Below are 24609 nucleotides of genomic sequence, written 5' to 3'. Positions count from 1 at the left end.
TCACACCTCGCCAATCACAGCCGCACACTTCACCAACCGCCCGGCCGGGCGGGCCAATCACAGCCCACTACATCAGCACTGCGCCTCCTGACCAATCGCTGCTATCTGCGTCACCGATACCTGGGGCCAATCACAACCCCAGGAAGGACATCCTCTCCCAGGGATCCCTCACCCGGAGAGTGCCCGGCTGAGGGCTAGCCAATCCCCGGCCGCGCGCGCCCCTCCCGGCCAATCACAGCGGGGGCGGAGGAGCGCTGTACCACTGCGACAGTGGCCTGCTCACGCAGAACAACAGTCGCGTGCTGACCCCTGTCGCTGTGGTGAGGGAGCGGCGGGGCGGGGCAGGTCTAGCTAACGTCTCGCTGGTCGCAGCCGCAGTGCGCACGTGCGGTTGCTAGGCGCTGCTGAGGGGAGAGCTGGGATTCAAACGCGGCGAGGCGCGGGGCCGGTGAGCGGGGCCTTCGCCTAGAGCTGGGGCCGCGGGGCTCTCGCCTGGGGGCGGGGCGCTGCCTCAGTGCAGGGGGAGGGGCTCTCGCCTGGGGGCGGGGCGCTGCCTCAGTGCAGGGGGAGGGGCTCTCGCCTGGGGGCGGGGCGCTGCCTCAGTGCAGGGGGAGGGGCTCTCGCCTGGGGGGCGGGGCGCTGCCTCAGTGCAGGGGGAGGGGCTGTCGCCTGGGGGCGGGGCGCTGCCTCAGTGCAGGGGGAGGGGCTCTCGCCTGGGGGGCGGGGCGCTGCCTCAGTGCAGGGGGAGGGGCTCTCGCCTGGGGGGCGGGGCGCTGCCTCAGTGCAGGGGGAGGGGCTCTCGCCTGGGGGGCGGGGCGCTGCCTCAGTGCAGGGGGAGGGGCTCTCGCCTGGGGGGGCGGGGCGCTGCCTCAGTGCAGGGGGAGGGGCTCTCGCCTGGGGGGGGCGGGCGCTGCCTCAGTGCAGGGGGAGGGGCTCTCGCCTGGGGGCGGGGCGCTGCCTCAGTGCAGGGGGAGGGGCTCTCGCCTGGGGGGGCGGGGCGCTGCCTCAGTGCAGGGGGAGGGGCTCTCGCCTGGGGGGCGGGGCGCTGCCTCAGTGCAGGGGGAGGGGTTCTTGCTGGGGGGGGCGGGGCGCTGCCTCAGTGCAGGGGGAGGGGTTCTTGCTGGGGGGGCGGGGCGCTGCCTCAGTGCAGGGGGAGGGGCTCTCGCCTGGGGGGCGGGGCGCTTCCTCAGTGCAGAGGGAGGGGTTCTTGCTGGGGGGGCGGGGCGCTGCCTCAGTGCAGGGGGAGGGGTTCTTGCTGGGGGGGCGGGGCGCTGCCTCAGTGCGGGGGGAGGGGTTCTTGCTGGGGGGGCGGGGCGCGTGGCCCGCTTGGGCGCCGTGTGCTGAGTGTGTGCGCTCCGCAGGTTGCCATGGCGCGCGTTGCCATGGAGCCGGCCGCGGTGCAGCTCTGGGTGAGGACGGAGCCCTTCCTGGTGGGGGCACTGCAGCTCCTGCCCCCGGCCAAGCTGGGCCCGCACTACCTCCGCAAGATGGCCGCTTACGCCCGGGCGCGGGCTGCCGAGGGTTGCTACCCGCGCCTCACCTGGCCCATGTGGCGCCACATCGCCTGCGGAAAGCTGCAGCTGGCCAGGGACTTGGCTTGGCTCTACTTCGAGGTCTTCGACAGCCTGGCGGAGCGGACGGCGGAGCAGCGCCTGGAGCGGGCCGAGGTGCTGTCTGGCTGTGCCTCCGACGAGGAGCTGGAGCAGCAGCGGAGCAAGGCACGAGAGACAACCCTGTGATCCTTCTCGGGGCTCACACTTGTGGGCCACGGCACAGGGCCGTAGGGTTAGCACCTTCGGCCGCCTACGCCTAGCCATTGGGTCCGAAACGTTGCACAGCCCCATCCCAGCAGCTTTTTCTCACGCTCCCCGGGGCAGCGATCGTTTTGCTGTCTGTGTATGCAGGTCACGCTACCATTCACGTGGTTAGCTTTCTGCTTGACTGGGGTTAATACCAGCCCTGCCCTTCAGAGCTGCAATGCTACCTTGCCTTTTCAAGTGGAGATCAAATGCTGTTCAGCAGAATTGCGTACGGTTGGTATAACCAACTAGGACATCTTTCTAGAGTAAAACATTTGACATACTCCCTTTCTCCCAGGATCTTGTTTAAATCTTCTGTGATGAGTTTGGTCACAGAAATCCACTTGAGCCTGTCACTTGATGTGCTGAAATACCACTGAGCCTGCCCCGTCTTACTGTGCCAGGCCGTCTGGTCTCTGTGGCAGTGGCACAGAGTTAGGGTTACAGTTCTCAACAGAGCCACACAGACACTTAGCTCACCTCTGGGAGGGGACAGAGCACCAAGGTGCACAGCCCCATTGGGACTAGAAACCCACGTAAATCAGTATTGCTTTGTATAAAGTTTTATACAGAGTAAGCTCTTAAATTTTTAACCCCCTTTATCAATGAAAGAGAAAGATGCACAGCTATTATGCTCTCTCCCCCCAGCAGGGATGTTTAATGTGTACAGTTAACATGCACAGTAACATGCAGCCCCCCTTTATCCCTTCCCCCCGGGGAGATGGCTTAAAAGCCAGCTCCCATGAGCACTGGCTCCCATAGAGCTGTCGGCTCCCTCATACTGCTGCTGCCTGTCCCCCTTGCATGTAAATGTGTAACCGTTGAAAATTTCAATGATTACATGTTTACAAAAATAAACATTTTAACATCCCTACCCCTCAGTAACAATGATTTACACCAGGGAATTAATAAATGATTTTATTAAGTATAAAAAGGAAGATTTAAGTGGTTGCAAGTAATAGCAGACAGATCAAACTAAGTTACAAAGCAACATAAAACACACCAGCTAAGTGTGGTTCTAATACTCAAAGAAACTGGTTACTTGCAGTTCTGACCCTAACAGTAGTTCTAATCATCTTTCCTCACAAGATGGGTAGCTTCAACTTGAGTTTGAGCCTTCTTAATGTCCAGTTCTAAGTGGTTGCAGCAGACCTCTGAGATGCTAAACAGGGGTGTCAAGTCTTGTGGCTGTCTCTGTTGTTTGGTTTCCTACCTATATCTCGATATTTTCAAGGCAGGAATCCCTTGTGTTCAGATCAGCCCTTTTCATTTTCTATGAAAAAGTACAGCATCCAAAATGGGTTCCTGTATCAGATGACCTGACCACTTGTCTTGGCTGGGTCAACCATGTCCCAGCAAACAGGAAAACCCAGATTATTTAGAGATCAATGCCCTGAGTACCAGGTCATTAAGTTCCTTGTGTACTTCAAATGACCTTCGCCTAGCATGTCTAGATTAGCGAACAGGTATACATGTCATATGTTAACTTCAAATACAGGAATGATACATGCACACAAATAGAATAAACACAGCTTGCAGATTACAAGCTTTCCAATGATACCTTGCAAGAATTATTTTGTAAAAAGCATATTCTATATTTCCATAAAGAATATGAAATACAGTCATACCCTTAAAAGCAGAGAAATCCCAAGTCTGATTTGTTCCTAATACACTATTGTTTTTTCACACAACATGGGCAGGTGAGCACAAAGGAGACTCCCGTAAAGGTGACCTGCAGACAAATTAAATTAGCCTAGCCCTTTTTTCCTCCTGTATGATGTGTAAAATAGACGTGAACATCTACATTTTTTTCTTTTTCACTTTATCAGGATTGTCAACTATTTCCCCCCTGGCTTTTCTGGCTGACTTGTAGGGAGAAGGGGGGAAAGAGAGGTCTCAAAATTTGTTTCTCCACAAAGGGTGGGGCCACTCAGCAAAATCATTCTTTAACATGTTAGTTAGTTTGTCTTACCAGAAAGGACTTTTAAACAGTCTGATTAAAAATCCACTCCTCTTTTTCTTGCCTCTTGCAATGTCATTTTCTAGTCATTCTAAGATTAGGCAGGATCTGAATTTGTAATGGGCCATGGGGGAAAGCAGAGGAAGGCTTTTGTCTTCCTTTGAACACAGTTTGGACTGCATTTTTTTGTAGAGAAATGACCCACCTCCACCCAAAAGGACAAGTCCAATATTTGCTCTTTGCATGTCATTGTTAAAGAACTTTTTCTATGCTTTTTGACAAACTAAACACTTTCAGTATTTGTTGATTGTGGCCCTCATGGAAGGGTCTAGAGCAGCGGTTCCCAAACTTTTCCAGATGGGGACCTGTTTTGACAATTCAGGAAGATTTGGTGACCCACGGCAATTCAAAAACGGGAGGAGCAGAGGGGGCAGAGCCACCTGAGGAGACACTTGGCGACCCTTTTGAAATGTAGGCGACCCATAGGTTGGGAAAACCTGGTCTAAAGGAAAGCTTATTTTTATGGGAGGAACCCGATTTCACTTCCTTTTCTCTGTGCTGGAAAAGCCAGAGGTCTTCAGAAATTATAATGCTTTCGTATGGCAAACCCATGTGGTGTAAAGAGACATGCTAAGGAGTGCACATATAAAAAAAAATGACAGTCCTGAAATCAAATGAGCTTAAACAGCAAACTTCCTAGCCCGGAGGTAAATATCAATTAGTCATTTGCACCAGCTCCTTGGGTCTTGTGCTCATCCACAAAGCCCAGATGCTATTGAATAGCAGGCCTTTGGTAACTCTTGCAATAGTCAAGACTGCAAAACAGATTTGTGCAAAAAGAGGGCTATACTGTTTAGAGATGTAAAAATGCATCTATTTAAGTAAATGTGTAACTGCTGTAAATTTCAGCAGTTACACATCTACCAGCACATGTGGGGAGCCAGCTCCCATGGAGCCGCCTGACCCCTCTTGTTGCTGCTTCTGATACAGAGGCAGCAGCATGAGCGGGGGGCGGGGGGGGAGCAGAGGCAGGGTCCGGCACACATGCCTACTCCCCCTCCCTTGTGCTGTTGCTTCTGCATCAGAGGCAGCAGAGAGGGCGGGTAAGTGCCAGCCAGTGCTCATGGGGAGCTGGCATTTAAGCCCTTGATACGGGGGGGGGGGGGGAGAGGGGTAGGAGAAGGAGGGGAGGTTCTGCATGTAATCATGAAGGTTTTCATTGGTTAACTGTGTACACCCTAATACTGTTCTGTGAAATGCCCTTTAGGGGGCATGATTTGAACACAGGTCAGCCATTTAATCTAGAGGGTGAAAAACTACATTCACCCTTATTAAAGACTTCACTTATCTGACACTTGATTATTGCAATTTTTCATTGGGGGGGCCTAGTGCTATAGTTTGATGGGGTCCCAAACTGAGCATATTGAGCTCAAGGAAAAGCAGTTTTAAGAAATTATGGGCAAGTGGAAAAAGGATGTGAAAATGAGCATCTTCCCAAAGTTACCAATGGGAACTGTGCAGTGGCAAAAATTGAGATGCAGACAGTGAGAGAGACTGAGCTTTTTGCATGGTGTAATGTGACTACCACTGAAGCTTGTTAAGGAGGGGTGGATAGTTAAAAACTAAGACAAGGAAACCCCGTAGAAACCAAGCAAGCACCTGTCAACCCTACAAACCTAATTTCAAAGTGGATGTATGTAAGCTAGCAATTGTTTTAATAGCGGCTACCACAGACCTATATGTGCTGGGGAGCCATAATGAGTTGTACTATTGTAGATGCCCTGTTGTCTTCATTCTAAAAGAGTAGGCTCTTTGGTTTAATCGCATGCACTGCTCATATTCTGGTATGTTAATTTTGTGTTCCCTTCTTGGCTAGCTGTCGATAGACACTCTGCAGTTCCTGCTGTTCTTGTACATTCAGCAGCTAAACAAGATTTCCTTGCGGACATCTCTGATTGGAGAAGAGTGGCCAAGTCCCAGGGCCAAATCTCAGTCTGCCAACCTGACTGGAAAATCCACCTGTGAAAACAAGGTATTGTTTGTAATCCTGTCCCCTCAGGGGTTACAAAACCTTCACCTTAAAGTGGGGGTGGGGAGAATCTCTGTTTGTGGGAGAGTGATCTGCCCAGGGCTTGGGTATGCATACTTAGTCAATTGAGCTAAATATTGAATGAGATTGAGGTCATTCTGTGCTGGTCATTAACATTAATTTTCAAAACTCTAACTTGCCCCTAAAAATTTGCTGCAGACTGAGCTTTCACATGTGGTCTCAATCTGTGATATATATTGTTTAACCCCTCCCCAAAAATCTTTGCCCTTTAAACTACAAGAATGTAACACAGCAGAAAATGTTAATTGATTTCAGAGGCTGTTCTTCCATAATTATATGTTCAGGCTTATAGGTAGCTATTCTTAGAGCAATGTCTGAGTAAGATACACAAAGTTGTGATTCAGAGAAAGAGATCAGCTAGTCAAATCTAACCAGCTGTAGGTTATGATGTCTGGTACCTGTAGTTAGCTAGGTATGCCAGTCTTGCTGCGTTACAATATTTGACAGTGAATTATAAATGGACAGCAACACAATAGAGACATTTACCTGGCCCACACCTTGAAAAAAGGCCAGCTGCCAGTGTCAGCAGGATTCTGTTATGGGTGTGACATCAGTGCTGTTGTGTCATGTGGAACAAAAAGTGCTGAACTGCAACTCAGGAGCCTGTGACACTAAAAATAGGCTTAGAATGGAAAAGCGGGGGAAAATGCTTATCCAGGGCTTTGTGCTGAATGGTCCTTTATATGTACAGTTCAAGGCATTCAGCATCATTCTATAGCGGGTGGTTTTTGTGAACTGCCGTTCAAGTTCAAAACTAGACTGTCCCACACTGCAGAGCCTCATGACTAGATAATGGATCTGCCAGATCGATTTCAGAAGCGTCAGTCCCCCCAAAGTGGGGTGCTATCATTGGGGTTATCCTTTTGTGAACTATTTAGGAAATGTCCCGGCTTGCCACTAACTTTATTGATACCTGACCTGGGCACTCCAGGTGACTACCTCTTTGGTGCAGTCCAGTGAGGCCTGTCCAGCATAAGCTGAGTTTTCTTTACTGGCTGTCATGTATTTGGTCTTCTCTTGCTATGGAGATCTTCAGCCCTTGGATTATACATTTCCTTTCAGATGAATGGTGAGTGGGATTTTTCCTCATAAGGGACCGTCTGAAGTTTCCCCCCAGTTCCTCCTTAGTCAGTACTTGAACCTGTACGCTTAGATTAGATGCAATCAGTAGGAATCACAGTTGTCTTCATGGAGGCTTAGACTATGAAGTGTTCATTTCCACCTTCATTTCCCAGCACCTGTGGGAGGAATGGCACACAGAATTAATGGGGGTGGTAGAAGGAACCCATGCTCTGCTACTGTTTTCACCATTTAGCTGTGGTGGGAGGGATCTGAGCAGGACGCAACAGCGATTGCATTGGGAAAGTGTATCAGTCTGGTAAGAGCACCTCTGTTTTTGTTTTGATTTCTAAGAACTGGGACGATTACACCCACCAAGCGTTTGTGCAGAACCACCTGTTGGATCTGCTGGAACTGCTACTGGATCCGGACCAGCTCACGGCCTCTTCCCATTCCACTCACAGTAGTCTGGTGTCTCTGGAAGCTGTTCGAGCTCTCAGCTTTCTTATTGAAGGGACTGTCAACAAAACCAGGACTGTTCATCCTCTCCATGAGCTTGCTCTCTGGCAGCCCTTGCATGCGAAGAACGGCTATTCAAAGATCACCAGAACCTTCTCGTTTCCCAAGCTAGAGGCCTGGCTTAGGGCCTGCCTGACTGGAAGCCCGTTTGGGACATCTGCCTGCCTCAAGTCTGGGAAGAAACTTGCATGGGCGCAGCAAGGTATTGGGAGACCTTGGCTTTGCTCTTTGGTTTTAGGATCAGCTTTCCATTCTCCTCTGTTCCCGTTCATCGAGAGTCAGGCCTGGGCACTGCTGCGTTCCTGCCTGGTGCTGTCCTCACAGGAGAGAAGGCGGAGTGCACAGCTGAAGGAGTTGGTCATGCAAAGTGCCTTCACTTTCTGTTTCCAAACTCTCCTGTTTAGCGCTCACCACTCCCTCTCTGGTCTCTAGCGTGCAGGTGTCCCTCTCTTCCTTTCCAGTTGTTGTCTAAATATTGGCTGTTGCTAGGAGACATTCTTATTCTTAAAGGTATTTATTTGGAGGGTGAATTCTGCTAGACAGTACATGGGAATGCCCAGGAAAGCTAAGCAAGTGATTGGTTGTACAGGCCCCAGTTTAGGAGGAATTGCTGTGTAAGCTGCTCCATATAGCTCTGTCAGTGTAATTCAGCCCTGACTAGTGTTACACCTCTTGTGTTTCTAAGTGGGGGGTAATAGATGAATGGGATGGCACTCTAGCTGTTCAGAGATTTTTGTGACCTCAGTCGTTGTATGAGTGCCTTACAGACATTAATTTATCATCAAACACACTTTTGAGGTAGATCAGTATTATTACCTCCAATTGAAACTGAGGCATGATGTAGGTTAAGTGACTTGCCTAAGGCCACAGAGGGCAGGTTAGAAGCTGTGACCACAGCATGTATTGACATATCCAGGCTATCTCTGATCCCAGGATCAAAGCTAGCTTGGGTAACAAAAGCATGAAACTGTACCTAGTATGTATCCTGGGCAAGCAGGGTTAGCCTTAGCTGCTGCCAAGGCTTCACTGTTACTGTTACTTGAGCTTGCTCGAGCAAAGAGAGCATGGGTATGTCTGCCCCTGTGCTGCTCACGCCTCCTGTTTGCTGTGTAGACAGCAGAGAACTGAACCAGACTGCCCGGGATTGATGCCAGTGCTGTAACTGCTGGGATTTTCTTTGTGATGGTGCCAAACATCTGGGGGCCTCAGAATGAAGACACTGATCTCATTTAACATGCAACTAGAGGTTTACAGAGGGAGCGAAGTCTTAATCCTTTGTGTTCCTCAGACTGCATGGCAGTAAGAATGGAAGAATGGAGTTTAGCTATGGGGTGCACACCACTGGGTAAGAATAGGTTGGAACACACGTGCTCCTATTTCTTCAATGCAGTGGTGAAAATCTGTAATTCTCAGCTTGGCAGAAAGAGCCCTTGTGTTCGTGAGGAATCGTAAGGTGAGAGCTGAGCTCTAGGTAATCCAAGTGTCAGGGTGGCTGTTTTTCTGTTGGGCTGTTTATTCTGTGGCTGCCTGGCAAAATATGGTGAGCGATATGACGTTGGGCCGCACCGGCTCTGGAAGTAAATTCAGACTTCCTGTGTGTGCTTTTTTATTTATTTTTCCTTTGGCTAATGTGTGTAACTTTGGCTTTGCAGTTGAAGGAACAACCAAGAGAGCAAAGATTGCCTGCAATGCTCATATGGTCCCGGAGGTTCACCGCATGGTAGTGATGAGCCAGGTCTATAAGCAGACGCTGGCCAAGAGCTCAGATACCCTGGTGGGTGCTCATGTGAAGATCCATCGCTGCAATGAGTCCTTCATATATCTGCTGTCCCCTTTACGGTGAGTTTACATTCTCTTATGAGACAGCATTTGAGTGGGTTGCGCCGGTATTTCCTGGTTCCTGTTAGACAATCCCACTGAACGGTGTGTGGCCACGTCCTGTCCTTGGGCATCCTGGCTTACTGTGATCTTTCTCCCTTTCAGCTCTGTGACCATTGAGAAGTGCAGGAATAGCACTTTTGTCCTGGGTCCTGTGCAGACAGCCATTCACCTCCACAGCTGTGATAATGTCCAAGTCATTGGCATCTGCCACCGCCTATCTCTCTCTTCTACAACAGGCTGCACCTTCAACATACTCACGCCTACGCACCCTCTGATTCTCTTGGGTAACCAAGCAGTAACGTTTGCCCCTTACCACACCCATTACCCAATGCTTGAGGACCACATGGCCCGGACAGGCCTGGCCACGGTGCCTAACTACTGGGACAGTCCAATGCTGGTGTGCAAAGAGAACAGCGATGCAAGTGTCTTCCGACTTTTACCGCCCACAGAGTTTTACACCTTTGTTATTCCTTTCGAGATGGAAGGAGACACAACAGAAACACCCGGAGGGCTGCCGCTTGCATACCAGAAGGCACTGAGCCAACGAGAACAGAAGATACAGGTCTGGCAGAAAACTGTGAAGGAGGCAGGGCTGACTAAGTGAGTAACTGGCTTCCTCCAGGAACAGAGGAATGTATTTAATGCCCTGAAGCTCAACTTGTCCATACATGTACAAATCTCTTTGGTTTGACATCACTGAACAGCAATGCCCTTTCGTGAGGTCTGTTTATCTAAACGGTGTTTTATGCATGAGTGCGCTGCGGGTGTGAGGAGTGGTATGGTCTTGTAGGCTGCTTTTGTGTTGAAAACTCCTGCTACCTAACTCGGAAGGAAATCTGTTGTGGGGGTGGATTTTTTCCAGGCTTGCAAAATACAGGAAAAACTGTAAAGATTTTACAAAATAAGTAAAACCCATATTATGTGTTTTCTTTCTACGTATATCGACTTCAGACAAAATCAGAAGTTTCTTGTCCTGTAAGCAATATAGATTAACACAATTAAGTCTCCAGCCTTCTAACTAGGCCTTACTTTGCTTTTGTAGCTGAGCTGGCATACTGATCTACACTCGTATCATCGGACAGCCTTCTCAGCACCTAGAAAACAAAACATGTTCTTTGGATGCTAAACTGGCTGGACTGGAGTGCAGGATTCTAGATATTGATGGGTTTGAATTTAGCTGGTCTGGTCTCCAGGATTTTCTTTGTGGTATCATTTTGATGCAGACCAAACTGCAACCTTCACAAACCCTCAATGCGGGTAGAACTCTAGATCATCAATTTTGCAGGCTAGAAGAGAAAGAAATAAAGCTGGGTTGTGTTCCAGCTAGCGGTGTCAGATTGTTTTCTCTGGAGATGGATATTTAAATTTCACATGGTTACAAATGACAGTTGTGCGTAGACTTGGGTTCTGTGGAATGTAGGCATTTTTGGTAAAAGTAACAGCGCAGGGCTGAAGCCACAGAGGCCTTGTAAACTGACAGGATCTGTGAGCTCTGTGACACACAGAAGTCCTACAGTGCAGAGGTACAGTAACAGCAATGTGGGGATGTCTGCCTGGCTTACGTCCACACCAGCAGTCTCCCTCTTTCAGGGACATTCTAAATAATAGTTGGTATTCGTTGAATTCAATCTTCTCCATGCGGGAACCAAGCCCATTGGCTTTGTTAACCACGGTAACTCTAGAGCTGTTGCTTATTTTCACTACGACGGGAAAGGCTACCAGGAGGGATGGTTGGAAGCGTGGCGTGAGTGCTGACCAGACTCTTTCACTTGCTGCATTGTTGATGTTCTGGTGGTTTTCAGGGATCAGCGGAAGCAGTTCCAGGTGCTGGTGGAGAACAAGTTCTATGAATGGCTAATTCATACAGGCCATCGGCAGCAGCTGGACAGCCTCGTGCCTCCTGTAGCTGGCGCCAAGCAAGCAGCAGGCTAGGATGCCCTCCTTTAACCGAAGGAAAGGAAGGGTGAGTGATTCCTGCTACGGGATAGAGAAATTGTCATACTCCTTCGCATACCTCTGTATGGACATGCTACGCATACGGGAACAATGAGTGTGAAAGTCTGTCAATGGGTCTCCTCCCAACTGCTTCAGATCTGGCTTTGGTTTTCCACTTGGAGCCAAAATCTCCTCTGAGCCTCTGCCTGCCCCCTTGCGCACTCCTCCACATCTTCCTTCCATCCCCAGGGTACTTCTGGCTGAAGAGCTCTGTATGGACCTCTTCTGGTTCCTCAAGGAATCCTTTGAAATGAGGTTGAAGCACTTTGCTTAGATCTCTGGGCTGCGTATTGTCTGTCTCTGACAAACCAGCCTGCATGTATATGCATAGACAAGGCATGTGCTTCAGGTGTAGTCTGAAACCAAATCAGTTAGAACAGCCTAGTTCTGATGCGCCTTCACCTTCTGTAGCTCACCTGGTAGCTAGGGGCTTGTCGACATGGGGGCTCAATCTGCAGTAGCTTGAGAGAGGCTGGTGTGCAAATGCCCGTGTGCTCGCAATCCATTAGAGCGCAGTAACACTGCAAACCCTGGAAGCCGCTTTCCCAGGGTGTTGTGTTGGATGCAGATTGCGTTAGTGCAGTTGGCTGTGTGCAGGCAGTGCTGCCATGCACTCCTTCGCCCCTCCTCCAGCTGCTGTGGCCTTCCCACTGTGTCTCATGCCGTTGTGAATCAGGCCAGTCTCTGTCGCTTGCTTCCGTGTGACATCGCTGGGATCAGTGCTCCCCACTTCCTCCTGCAAGGCACGGCAAAATTGCAAAGCCAGAGTGGGAGCATAATTCCCATCCCACTGCCAGACTCAGACTCAGACACAGCTGCCTCTCGAGCAGCATCCAGCACAGCCGGGCTAGCCCTCCTTGGGCGCGTGCTGCTCTCTGGGTCCAGCAAGACGAGAAGGATCGGGATTGGGGGGGAATGAGAGAGACCTGATCAAAATGCTGCCCATGTCTTCTGGAATGGCATTGGCAACTGCTTGGTTGGTCTTTTTCCTACTTCCTCAGTAGCAGCACCTGCAGTGACCAGGCCTTCAAGGATGGGGCCTTTATTAGCGGCTTATGGGGAAAGAACAGCCAACATGGGATGAAATATCCAGCCTTCCTTGTAGGCTCCCCCCCCCCCCCACACACACAATAAAAAGAAACCAGTGAAGAGCGGTGGTTGTTTTTGAGGTCCGGGAGGGAAGAAGACAGGGAGCTGTTGAACAAGAGAGTTGAAGTGGCTAGAGAGTATCTCAGAGGCTAGGGACACCGTTGCCATGGCAAAAGGCACTGGGGAGGAAGAAAAAGAAATGCGGAGGCAATTTGGAGTTTGTACAGGCTCGGAACGCTCAGCCGCAGCGCATGCTGCAAGTGGGCACGCGGCCAACCCAGGGCCCCACACGTGGGCAATACATGTGATCTCCGCAGCCACGCTCCCAGAGGCCAGCCCCCCAGCCCAAGTGTAGGGCAATACGAAAATTGCACCTGGGAACACAGCTCTTCTGAGCCCTGCAGTGTCCCTGACAAGTTCGAGTCCTGCCATTCGACACCAGCTGCCCCAAGAGCAAGAGGCAAAGAGGAGGCTTGTGTTCACCCCTTGTCGCAGCCTGCTGCCCGCTGCATGTCACTTTAAAGCTTTGCTTCATTGTTTAATTAAAGCTTCATTCCTGCTGGTTTAAAAACCCATTCGAAAGAGTCAGCGCTGCACTTTATACAGACAGCCCATTCATTTTGACTAAGTCAGTGGTGGGCAACATGTGGGCTGCATGCAGCTCGTCAGGGTTCTGTGTGGCCCACGAAACGTTTTCTTTCCTATTGCCCACGTGCAGGGTTACCGGATCCTGCTGGCTTCCATCCGTGTAGTTTGTTCCCCTCCAGTATTACTAACGTGACACACACAAAGCAAGGCCACATGTAGTGAGGTGGCTGCTGGTTGCACACACCACTGAGTGGGAGAGCCGGGTGCTCCCTCTGCATCCCATCACAGCGCTGCTGTGGTTCAATTGGCACCCCCGCAGGTTCTGGGTACGCAAGTGCAGTTAGCAAAACAGCCATATCCTGGGAGAATGACCGTCTTGGTTACGACATCCATGCAGCCACTGAGAGAGAGGACCACTTGTGTGACCTGCTTCCTAGACTGGCTGTCAGCGGAATAAGTCACAGGGTTTTTCAACAGGGTAATAATGGCACAGACAAGATAAAATAAGGATTGCCACTTCTACCACCTGTTAAAGAGACTGCTCAGCTCCCAAGCCATTCCCCTGTGGGATAACAGAGGGATGGATGGCTGCATATTTTCAGGCCCGAAGCTCCCAGAACAATAAGCATCCCTAACAATGCTGCACTGGCTGTTTCCACTGGACGTTTTTGCCAGCTGCTCAAACCCCCGGGCAAACCTTTGCACCTCAGTCTCCTACTCATTGTAAAGGCTTTTGCTCACTAGCTCCGATATTGTGCAAAATATCACATGCTATTATCTTCTGCTTTCTACCTGTGCCGGAAATAGCGCCACCTTCCCTGCAGGTGGCCAGATGCGCACACTGCTGTCCTTCTGCAGCTGCCGAGGTGATAGGCTCATGAACCAGAGCAGCAGAAGCCAAGTCTCCCAGGCTAACCGGAGCAATCCCCACACCGTTAATGCCCAGAACGATGCCGAGGGCAAACTCTCTCCTTTATTCGCTCAGATGACTAGAGCGGCTTTGTGGGCCTTTCCAAACCACTCTACATTTGTGGACCTGCCTGCTGGTCAACCAGCCCTTGCGGCACAAATATGGAGAAATATCCCTCTGGTTATACGCTGAGCCATGGTGCAGGGGGACGAGCAGTTGGCACAGTTGCCTCAGTTCTCTTAGGGAACCCCATGCATGCAAAGCCATCAACTTTCTCCTGAATACTATGTATTGGCTGGCTCTGGGACCAGTAGCTTTCGGGGGGGAGGGGCAGTATCCACATGGCAGTAGTGACCATCATCTCTCTGGGCATGGGCACTGCATGTTGGTATGTTGCCATTGCAGCTCCAAGGCTAGCTCAGCACAGATCGCGAGAGTCCTCTCCATCCTGAAATTCTTTCCTCACTGCTGGGGGTGCTAAGTCCACAGAATCCTCCTTTCCCACCAAGCCACGCTGGTTTCCCACACCTAGGAAAGACGGTGCGCATTGCGACCTGCTGGGGTACTTTTACCTCAGCTCTGTGCCTTTGCTGGGGGAGACTAGAGCTTCTGGTTCAGCCAGACAGGATGGTGGGATGCCCAGAGGGCAGGTCAGTAGGCTCAGTGATATGATCTGCCCATCAGGTGACAGTTTCCAGGCAATCTCTGTGACCTAACCTGTCACACTAAATAGCCCAGTGGGGCAGCACCATCTATGTGTTTTTATATGAGACAGAATACAGGATGCTTCTGCCGTACTCTGCACTGATTAGGCCTCAGTTGGAGTATTTTGCCTAGTTCTGGGCACCACATTTGAAGAAAGATGTGGAGAAATTGGAGAAGATCCAGAGAAGAGCAACAAAAATGATTAAAGGTCTAAAAACCATCACTGACATGAGAAGACTGAAAGAAGTGGGTTTGGTTAGTTTGGGAAAGAGAAGACTGAGAGGGGACATGATAACGGTTTTCAAGTATCTAAAAGGATGTTATAAGGAGGAGGGAGAAACATTTTTCTCCTTGGCCTCTGATGACAGGACAAGGAGCAATGGGCTTAAATTGCAGCAAGGGAGGTTTAGGTTGGACATTAGGAAAAAGTTCCTGCCAGTCCGGGTGGTGAAGCACTGGAATAAATTGCCCAGGAAGGTTGTGGAATCTCCATCTCTGGGGATATTTAAGAGAAAGTTAGATAAACTATCCAGGTGATTTAAATGGTGCTCGGGCAGGGGACGGGACTTGATGGCCTCTCGAGGTCCCTTCCCGGTCTAGGGTTCTATGATTCTAGGAACACCTCCTATAGCAACAGTTGCTAAGGTATGGTCTGTGACGTCCTTATTCTCATCTTCATCACTCCTTCACCATTGCTGGAACTGCATCATCTGCTTGGTGGTGAGGTGGGTGATGTCCAAAGCCAAGCCAGCTTTGAGAACTGAACTGCATCTTAGGCCACCTCTACCTCTGTGCAATTGCCAGCGTGGCACTGGGAGCATTGCTGGCTCCATGCGGGCTGGCAGAAATTTGCGATGGCACTCACCTGTCCAGAAGGAGAGGGAGCATAGGAGGTGTTTGAATGTACTCCAAGCCCCGGAATTCCATGGCTGCTGTTATCCCCCCCCTTGTGCAGTAAGAACAGTCCCAGCATGCATGCTGCTCAGCAGTGGAGCAAAGGACCAGGGACTACCCTCCACAGTGCATAGCAAGCCTGGGGCGTGTGCACACTGTTGTAAAGGGAAAGCCGGTACAGCTATCCCATGCGAACACTACTATTGTATCTGACTATATAGTTTAGAAATGTGCATCTGTCTGTCCCAGCTGCCCGTGAGTTCCTATGTTCAAGAACTTGTTAGCAGTAAGAGCGTGCCCTCGGGCGACCATGCCGCGCAGCCCCTGCCCCAGCTGGCCCTGGAGACAAGGTGCTGGGTGGCTTGCACCCCTTCCCCATCTGGCTCCAGGTAGAAGTCTTATTGTCTTTGAAATTGTGTGTTAATTCTGCAGATGTACCCCCCCCTCCTTAGACAAGCCCTTAGTGGCAACTTCCTGGATGCTTCAAGGAATTCGTTTCTGTATAATCTCTTCAGCTTCCGAGTGGTGGTGCACAAGGAGCCAGGCACTTGCCCATGGGCTTGGTACAATCACCACGCTCTTCAAAGGGGGAGGAGTAGTCTGCAGTCAGCCTGCTCGTGGGCCAGGGTTTTCTAGCTAGAAAGTCACAGGCCTGCTGGTGATTGCGTGGTGGTAGTAAAACTGTGTTTTGTTCCAGCGCTGTGAAGACAGAGGGTGACACGCTGGTTCCCAGTGAATGCTTCGGTCTGTGCCAGTTGGACACTTCTGTGGAATTGGCTTATCTGGACCTTGAGCAGCAACAGGAGCTGGACTTGTTTTTCTTTTAAAGCTGTTCAGGACATCACTGCATCGCCTTGCACCTTCTCAGTTCGTGTCCTTTGAATCCCAGCTGGCGTCAGGAGGAAACCACGGGAAGGACTGCCTAGGACGGGAAGGTAGTGCAAGGCAGGCTTACACCTTGCGGTCAGCCTGGTCAGCAGGAGGCTGAGTGCCAAGTCAAACTTCTGGGCATGTAGCCTGCAATGGCGCAGGCCCCTGCAGGACCCTGGCTGGTGTGTGCACCTCTGTGTGGAGAGCTTGTTATTCCTGGTTGTAAGTGACAACCAGGGCGTGGTGGGTTTTGTTTGGTTTTCCCACCACTGTGTCGGATGGACAGGGCTTTAGCACTTACAGAATGAAGTTTCATGACGTTGCCTGGGTCTCTCTCTTTGCCGCCTCCTTGCTTCTGTAGAACATCAGTCGGTGTTTGGGAAGAAAAATTTTCACCCTAATGAGGTGGCTGGGGAGGGGCAGTTCCCAGCCTGGCTTGGCACTGAGATGCCAAGTAGCAGGGAGGGTCCCCAAAGGCAGCAGCAAGAGAGGTGGGCCAGGCCCCTGCATGGGCAGTTTGTCCCCAAGGTACTGGTGTGGTGGGGATGAATGCCTCTGTGCTGCTGCCCGGGCGCAGGGCTGGGGCCACGGAGGGTGAGTGAGTCACAGGGAAGGGGCTGCCGAGGAAGAAGCCAGACACAGTTATCCAGGCTCCAGATAACCATCCAAGCCCCTGCCTGCCCGAGCTTCAGCCTACTCCCCCAAATAAATCCAGCCCTCCCAAAACCTCCTCTTACTCCCCGCCCCCTCGCCCTCCCATTTAGAGGAGCCTGCCGCAGCAAATCTGTGAGGGTCAGCAGGCCAGCATGGAGAGACGGGCTCAGCCCCGTGTGGGAGACGGGCTCACTTTTCCCCACCCTCCATCCCGCTCAGCCCTTCCCTGTGCCCAGGCTGGGCTAGCGGGACAACCCCCAGGCGTGCACTGGAGAGCGGGTCAGACCGTTCGACTCTTCCCACCACAAAGAACATTTCGCCTCTGGCGCACTAGTGAAATGGACCTGCTCACCTTCCTTTGCGGAGAGGGGGCAACAGCAGCAGAGATTTTCCAGACCCGGGCTTGCTGAGTTAAGTATCAGCCGCTGTGTGACCCGAGCAGCGTTTCAGCTGAAAATCACCGGGAATGGGCCTCAGCCTCCTTCCCTGCTCTCAAGACAGCCAGTCTCCAAGCGTACGCCCACCGGGGGATAAACCCTAACCCTCGGCTGGCCTGGCTCCGCTGGCTGGGGCAGAAACGCTGCTGTGATGCCAGTTGGGCTGTAGCCTGAGTTTTGGGATCCTCCTCGCCCATCCCTGGCGTGTCTCCCTCCCCCACCAACCACTAATATGCAGCGCCTCTGTGGGAGCTTGGTCCGGGGCTGGGCCCTGGGATCGTCATATAAACAGCTCTTGGATTAACAGTGGTGAGCAGCCTCCCGCCCTGCTAGCAGAAAACCAGTGCGCCAAAGCCAGAGCCTGGTACTTAAGGGGTTAGCGAGGCAGGGGGGCCGCCAGCGGGAAGATCTCTAGCTCAGTCTGCCGGCCTCGGGGCACCTCTGGAGGCGGCAGGGTTTAAAGGTGTGCCGCTGAGGAGGGCAGCACGTAGAAGCATTGGGATGAGATGGATCTGTTCTGACAGGCTTGAAATAAGGGCTGAGCTGTTCAGGCGCTGCTGTGCCGCACTCCTGCTGGCTTTATGTCCCTAAGCCGTTGGATTGGTGCTGCAAGAGCTGGAGAGGCGTTCATAGTACTGTGTGGCTTCTGGGGGCACGACCCACCCGTGTTCCCTGCTCGGTGCCCCACTCCAATGGTGGTAAGCACCCACCTTGCCCTATGCATCGAGGTGATGCTAAGGACGGTCTCATGGTTAAATCGTAGGAGATCTGAGTTTTGGTCCTGCCTCTGACATGGACTTCCTATGGGACAGGGGTCCCCTCATTTAATTCCTCTGTGCTCTGTGTTCCTCACTGTAAAATGGGGATAAAAATCCCTCCCTGCCCTTGCTGCGGTGTTGGTGTTCGTAACAGCAGCGCGAGCCCCTCCGATGGAGAAATAATAGCTGCGTCTTATCCAGAGCTCCCTAGATCTCAGTGCACTTGACACAGGGCAGTGTCGCTATCCCCATTTCACAGAGGATGAAACTGAGGCAGAGATACTGACTGGCCCAAGAGTCAAGCGTGGAATCCCAGACCGCCTAGGCCAGTGTGATCCCTGCCACCCACAGCTGCCTGTTACGTGCTTTCAGATAGTGGCCATTGGCTCCAGCTCCCTTCCCACCCTTCCACTGAGCAAGTCTGAGCTCCCCACTGCTCCCTGCGGCAGTGGGAAAAGCCTTGGTCCCTTCCCCAGGGGCCGTGGGGCCTAAGAGCCTTGGATTCCAGTCTGCGGCCCATCCTTTTAGCGCGTTCAAAGGCGAGCGAGCAACCAAACCGTCACGCACAACACCCCCCCCCCCTCCGGCGGGCCGCTTCACTGGAATGTTTTGGGCCGAGGTTTGGGATTTGGACTCAGCAGAGCCGTCAGCTCTGATGATGCAACAGCCAAAAAACAAAGGGCGCAGCGAAGCCTCCCTTGATCCCGTAATCCTGCTGGCTTTTCTAGAAACAATCCCTCGCCCTAGAATCCCTGACTCCAGTCTTGGATCCCATTCTCATGACCAAGCGAATGTCGGGGATAAAAGGTGCCCATTATAAAAAGGGGACCCCAGACGCCGGCTCTTGGCAGTTACAGCTGGAATTCCTGCAGCAGGTGGGGCGTGGGGCCTAGACCGGAGCATGTCCAAAGCTGGAGCCAGGGTAAGTTTGTTAGTGTGCCATTCTGAGGGGAGCCATGCACCCGAGGAAGCCGCTCCGGTTTACAAACATGGCAGAAACAGCTTAGGGAAAGGGAGCAGAATTTGGCACAAAGGAGAGCGTTAGAGGTGAAAGCTCACAGATGAACGGACTGTTTCATACAAAGGGCTGTGTTTTGAGTGACAGACGGTCTCTCCTCCCTTTGCCTTCCCACTGGCTAGTTCTGCTTTCTGGGGTACTTCAGGAGAGCAAAGCAGGGAGGCGAATGCTGTGTCTGTGGGGAGACTTTCAAACGCGCCTCCATGCTGGTGCTCTCATAGTCTTGCCGGGGAGAGCACAGGCTGGTGCGCTGTCTGCAAAGCACCGGAGCAGCCTGTATCCGTGGAGGACTGGCGCGGGGAAAACAGGCTGAGAGTAGTGCTGCCAGAGTCGGCACTGTCCAGGCTCCGTGCCGATTCATAGAGACCAGCCCGGATACAAAATGTGTATCCGCCTCCATCTCTGAGGATGCGGGTCCCCGCGGATATAGAACAGAGATCGCGAATTTGCAGAGTGCTCGACACAAAATGTGTATCCGCTTCCCGCATCTTCAATAACAAGCCACGGATATCGGCAGCCATCTCTGCGGAAGCAGATTCCTGGGGCTGTAAAGCAGGTAGCCGTGGCTTTACAGGGCTCTACTGCTTCCGGGTCTGGCTACCCAGCGGTTTGGAGCGAGCCTGCCAGGCCGTGGCAACAGACTTGGGCCAGCACTCCAAAAACACCCGTGCAGGCTGCTCTTGGGTGTGGCTGGGGCTGGGAAGCGCACACCCTTCATTAGCTTTCCGAGCCCGGACTGCAGCTCTGATGCCAGCTGTGGTGCTGTTTCTAGAGCCCTAGCATGAGCCCCGCAGGCCTGGCTGGTGCTCCCTCAGGCTGGCGAGGCACCCCCCTAGCCTGCAGCGCTGTCCCCGGGGAGACTCAGAGCAGTGTGGCACTGCGAGTAGGTTTAAACCCGCCAGGAACGTAGCTCACAGGCCTGCTCCTTGCCTAGCCACTGAAGTAAACCAGCCTGAGTGAGCCTGGACACTTAGGGCCAGATTCTGAGCTTCCTTCTGCCACAGGGGCACACCGGAGCGAGCCTTGGCTGCCTGTCTGTGAAACAGGCACCCTGACCCCGCGTGGGCACGCTGGGCCCAGTGTTCAAGCCATCCGCACCCCCCTCCGAGCCCCGGTACAGGGGGGTAGGCGGGGCGAGTCAGCTGGGCACCAGGATCTGCTGCTGTGGAGCTCACTTCTCCACTGGGACAGAAGCGCTTTCTCAGGGCAGGGGGAACAGTGCTTTGTCTGCCAGTGGGGGCCTTGCCACTGGGGGGGGGTCGCTCTGTGGGTTCTAAGCAGGAATCGGTGGCCCTGGAGGGGTGGCGGGGCACAGTGCATGAGGCGCAGCTGGTGGCTCGCGGAGGGGCAGTAACTGACCAAAGATCCAGGACAAAGGTTCCTTCCGCTGCTTCGCTAACGTCTCGCCGCTGGAGCTGACACGCTGGGGGCCCCTACCCGGCATTCTGCCCTGCTGAGCTCCAGGGGATGCGTGTGCGCGGTCAGACGGGGAGGTTAGAACCATGATCCCGAATTCACCTGTCGCTTCCCTGCAGGTGCGAAGTGAGTCCGCTCTGGCGACAGTGGAGTCGCCCTTGAAGTTAGGATCCGTGGCCATTTGCAGCGAGGTCCGGGTGTGCGGAAGGAGCACAGCGGAGGGCTGCCGGGGAGTGGGGTGGGAGGGTGGGGAGTGTATTCATTCCCATCAGCTCTTCTCGCTGCAGCCAAGCACCCACCAGGAGCCCTGCATCTGATGAAGTGGGGTTTACCCACGAACGCTGACGCCAACTAGATGTGTCAGGCTGCGTCTGCACAGCTGCGTTATTCCGGAATAACGCCAGTTCTTCCCAGCTGACGTAGCGCCCGTCTACCCAGCGCAAACATTCGGAAAAACAGGCTTCTTCCTCCGACTCCTGGAGGCCTCATTGTACGAGGAGGACGGGCAGTCGGAGGAAGAGCGCCCTGTTTCGAAATGACGGCTGCAGAGACCTAAGCTTTTTTGACCTAAGCGTATGCAATAAGCGGTGCTTTATTTCGAGGTCAGCCCTGCTGTGTAGACAGGCCCTGAGTCTCTACGGTGCCGCAGGACTCCCCACTGTTTACACCGATGTCTGTTGGTCTGTAAACAGTGGATATAACCTGCAGGAGTTCTCAGTTCTGGGAGCCATTGGTGTTTGAAGGGGGAAGGGAAACAGCCTGTAAATTGGGTCAGCAAAATGCTTTGATTCCAACCCTCGGGCTGAGCTGCTGCCAGTAAATTGGGCAGGGAAATCAAATGCAGTTTGCTCATTTGCCTTTGGGAGTGGCAAAACAAAACGGCCACTAGCGTGAGAAGTGGGACCAGGCCGCTGTGTGCGGGACAGAGACTGCCGAAGGGGGAACGTGGGAAGGAAAATCACACCGTGACTGGTTGAGGCCCTGATCGTGCGAACACACATACGCTTAGCTAAACGCCAGCCTGCCATAAACTAACGCGAACCAACCTCGCATTCCTCCTCTTGCTGGCTTATTTGCTTTTGCGTGGCCTTCCGCGGGGCCAAAGGAAGGAGACGGGTTCGTTCTGCAAACACAACGCAGCCCGGCGGTGTTTGGGTGGCACATCATGGTGCCCCCTGTGCCGCTCTTAGGACAAAATCTGGCTTCCCCTCAGGGCCACCTGGTGGGCATGGGGCCTCGCAGCTTGGCAAGCAATTTCAGTGTAAGCAACATGCCTGCCTGCTCCCCTCCTGTTTTTTGCACCTGTCCTTTAAGGTTAGGTTTTGTGGCTTCTTCCTACGGCGGCCCATTTCAGGCGGCAGCTTTATGGGAAAGGCAGCAGCTTGTTCACACAGCGCCGTTCCAGCTAACACGTGCTTGCGCTGGCGCCGGTCCTCGCTGTTTTCCCCCCTGGGCCTGACTCTGGACGGCTTTTGCCCCGGCTCATCGGCAGAGCTGGGGCCAAGTGCTTGGGAGAAGGAAGCTCCGCTCTCTCTGCTCTGCGTGTGTTTCAGATCACTTTCTACGAAGACAAGCACTTCCAGGGCCGTCGCTATGAGTGTGACAGCGACTGCCCCGATTTTCACACCTCCCTGAGCCGCTGCAACTCCATCCGCGTGGAGGGCGGCGCTTGGGTGGTCTACGAGCGGCCCAACTTTGCCGGGAACATGTACGTCCTGACCCACGGCGAGTACCCCGAGTACCAGCGCTGGATGGGGCTGAATGACCGCCTGGGCTCGTGCAAAGCCATTCACTTAGTAAGTCCCACCTTCCAGTGCTCCCCAGCCCTCCCTTGCAGCTGCTCCGTTACCCAGTGGGTGGGCTGTGCCCTGCTGTGCTTGAGAACGAGGTAACATCCCCACCGGGGACAGTTTCTGCATCCCAGAAGGTTGGGATCTGAGGGCAACCCCCTGGGGACAGGAAGAGAGCGGCAGTAAAGCCACAGCGGCCCTGGGACGTTGGGCACAGAAGGGTGATGGGAGCGGGCGGCAGAGCCGCCGGATTTCCCTCTGAAGCTGGGGGGCTCCGCGCAGAAGTAATCCCCTGCCTCTGTTCTCAGAGCTGCCCCTTCCCGCTGGCTCGCACAGGGCCGGGACCCGGCTGCAGGGCTAGAATTAAACTACAGGCCAGCTGGGGCCTGGTTTAGAGGCTTTGGCCTCCCACGCTGCCTTCACCCAAGCCAAGGTGTCCGGCTGCCTCCGGGCGTGATCAGCGCTGGAACGAGCCAGCCAGCCGGTGCGCTCAGGAAGGGGCATGGGAGCCATGGGGATCTCGCCCAGGTGGCATGGCCCCTCTTAGCCATCACCAGCAGGGTACCGGCCTCCACCCCTTGAGCCTGGATCTGTCCTGCCCCTCCAGCCAGGGATCCTGATGTGTAGATTGGCTGGGGGGAGGTTTCCTGCCCCTTCATTGCCCACCTGCGACGCACAGTCCCGTGTGTGCCCCAGGGCCTCCCCCCAAAGCCCCAGGGGCGCGAAGAAAGGGCCTGCCCCGCAGTGCCAAGAGCGAGGCAGAGTTCTGGGACGGAGAGGCCTGCCCGGTGCCTGTCTGGCCCTAGCTCGCGGGCGAGGATAAAGCACCGGCCGGCTGGCCTGTGACGCTCTCCCCCTTGTTCTAGTCCAGCGGAGGCCAGCACCAGATTCAGATTTTCGAGAAGGGGGACTTTGGCGGCCAGATGTACGAGTCCACGGAGGACTGCCCTTCGGTCCTGGACGAGTTCCACATCCGGGAAATCCACGCCTGCAAAGTGCTGGAGGGGGCCTGGGTTTTCTATGAGCACCCCAACTTCCGGGGCCGGCAGTACCTCTTGGAGAAAGGGGAGTATCGCAAGCCCGTGGACTGGGGGGCCGTGTCCCCCTCGGTCCAGTCCTTCCGCTGCATTGTGGAGTGAGGGGCGGGGGCTGAGCGCCCCCCGCGGCCAGGGAACCCGCGTGGCGCCGGCGAATAAAGCGAGTGGCTGATGCAAAGCTGCCTGGCCTGATTTCTGAGCGCGGCCCTGGCTGGCTGGCCCCTGCAGTCCCCTCGCTCCAGCCAGGAGCTAGGCCTTTGCTCCCAGGTCTCCTCAGCTGGGTGGGGATGTCACGCCCTCCCTCCCCATGGCACTGCTAGCCCTGCGCTAATCTCCATGCGCTCTGCACCCTGGGGTGGCCTTTGGCGTGGGCGCAGCTTTCCACCCTGGGGGAGCGACCTGGAGCAGCCCTGCGCGTAGACGCCAGGGGCCAACTCTCCCTCGGGAGCCCCGGCCCGACGCAGCCGGTTTCCCCCTGCCTGGCTCCTGGTCGGGCGCTTTTCCCGGCCGAGCCGGCAGGTGTCAGGCTGGCTCTGCCGGGCCGCAGCCAGCGGCCGGGGGCTCCGGCGGCCGGGCGGCGCCGCATGACAGATGTCCCCGTGGCGGCGCATGTTCGGCGCCCGGGCCCCGGGGGAGCCAGGCGGGCGCTTTGCATTTCCAGCGCGGGCCGGGCTAATGACACGGGCCGCCCCGGGCCGCCGCCTTGATCGATGGGCTTATTAGGCGGCGGGAGGCAGGAGCGGGGCCTGGCCGGCTCCGGGGAGCCCCCCCGGCGAGTGCTCTGGGGCGGGATGTCGGGCAAGGGCCGGGGGCCAGTGTCACGGGGGCCAGTGTCACGGGGGGGGGCAGCCAGAGAGCGGAGCCCCCCCCCCCCGCCTGGAGCGAGCCCGAACCGCACAAGCCACCGCCCGTAGCCTTAGCCCAGCGCGCCAGGCGGGGGCGGCTCCCTGCGGGCAGCGGCTCCCCGGGCGCCGGCAGGACCCTCGCGGCTGCCCCAGCGCGCTCCCCGTCGGCCTCTTTCTCCTCCGCGTTGCCTTTCTCTGCCCCCCCCCGGGCTGTGTTCCCCCCCCCGCCATGCCAGCGGGGCTTCCGGCTCCTGCCCATCAGCCTCCCTCGCCTC

The 24609-nt window shown here is 54.2% G+C and overlaps 2 protein-coding genes across 3 annotated transcripts; both read left to right on the top strand.

The window, feature by feature from the left end:
• The first annotated feature begins 142 nt into the window (after positions 1-142).
• Positions 143-16708, top strand: TBCCD1 (TBCC domain containing 1). Of its 2 annotated transcripts, none has more exons than XM_075937306.1 (8): positions 143-320; positions 1362-1718; positions 5636-5791; positions 7283-7649; positions 9100-9286; positions 9431-9928; positions 11131-11291; positions 16207-16708. In XM_075937306.1, exons 2-7 carry the CDS (start codon positions 1368-1370, stop codon positions 11258-11260), a joined length of 1689 nt encoding a protein of 562 aa, XP_075793421.1. In that variant the 5' UTR covers positions 143-320; positions 1362-1367; the 3' UTR covers positions 11261-11291; positions 16207-16708. The 2 variants fall into 2 exon arrangements, with proteins under 2 accessions (XP_075793421.1, XP_075793420.1); XM_075937305.1 differs by having other exon boundaries at positions 311-448.
• A 138-nt stretch (positions 16709-16846) lies between these two features.
• On the top strand, positions 16847-23680 carry CRYGS (crystallin gamma S). Its single transcript, XM_006111175.4, has 3 exons — positions 16847-19150; positions 22216-22458; positions 23319-23680. Exons 1-3 carry the CDS (start codon positions 19130-19132, stop codon positions 23589-23591), a joined length of 537 nt encoding a protein of 178 aa, XP_006111237.2. The 5' UTR covers positions 16847-19129; the 3' UTR covers positions 23592-23680.
• The last annotated feature ends 929 nt before the right edge of the window (positions 23681-24609 follow it).

Source organism: Pelodiscus sinensis, chromosome 10, assembly GCF_049634645.1.
Source record: "Pelodiscus sinensis isolate JC-2024 chromosome 10, ASM4963464v1, whole genome shotgun sequence".
Lineage (NCBI taxonomy): Eukaryota > Metazoa > Chordata > Testudines > Trionychidae > Pelodiscus > Pelodiscus sinensis.
Note: the sequence above shows the minus strand (reverse complement) of the source record. Positions and strands in the feature narration are given on the sequence as shown.

What these genes read in the sequence shown, in the direction of transcription:
- TBCCD1 (XM_075937306.1), top strand. Translation starts at nt 1,368, where the DNA reads ATGGCGCGCGTTGCCATGGAGCCGGCCGCGGTGCAGCTCTGGGTGAGG. An exon ending in AATCCACCTGTGAAAACAAG is followed by an intron (nt 5,792 to 7,282) that starts GTATTGTTTGTA and finishes TTGATTTCTAAG; the next exon opens with AACTGGGACGATTACACCCA. An exon ending in AAGGAGGCAGGGCTGACTAA is followed by an intron (nt 9,929 to 11,130) that starts GTGAGTAACTGG and finishes GGTGGTTTTCAG; the next exon opens with GGATCAGCGGAAGCAGTTCC.
- CRYGS (XM_006111175.4), top strand. Translation starts at nt 19,130, where the DNA reads ATGTCCAAAGCTGGAGCCAGG. An exon ending in TGTCCAAAGCTGGAGCCAGG is followed by an intron (nt 19,151 to 22,215) that starts GTAAGTTTGTTA and finishes CGTGTGTTTCAG; the next exon opens with ATCACTTTCTACGAAGACAA. An exon ending in CGTGCAAAGCCATTCACTTA is followed by an intron (nt 22,459 to 23,318) that starts GTAAGTCCCACC and finishes CCCTTGTTCTAG; the next exon opens with TCCAGCGGAGGCCAGCACCA.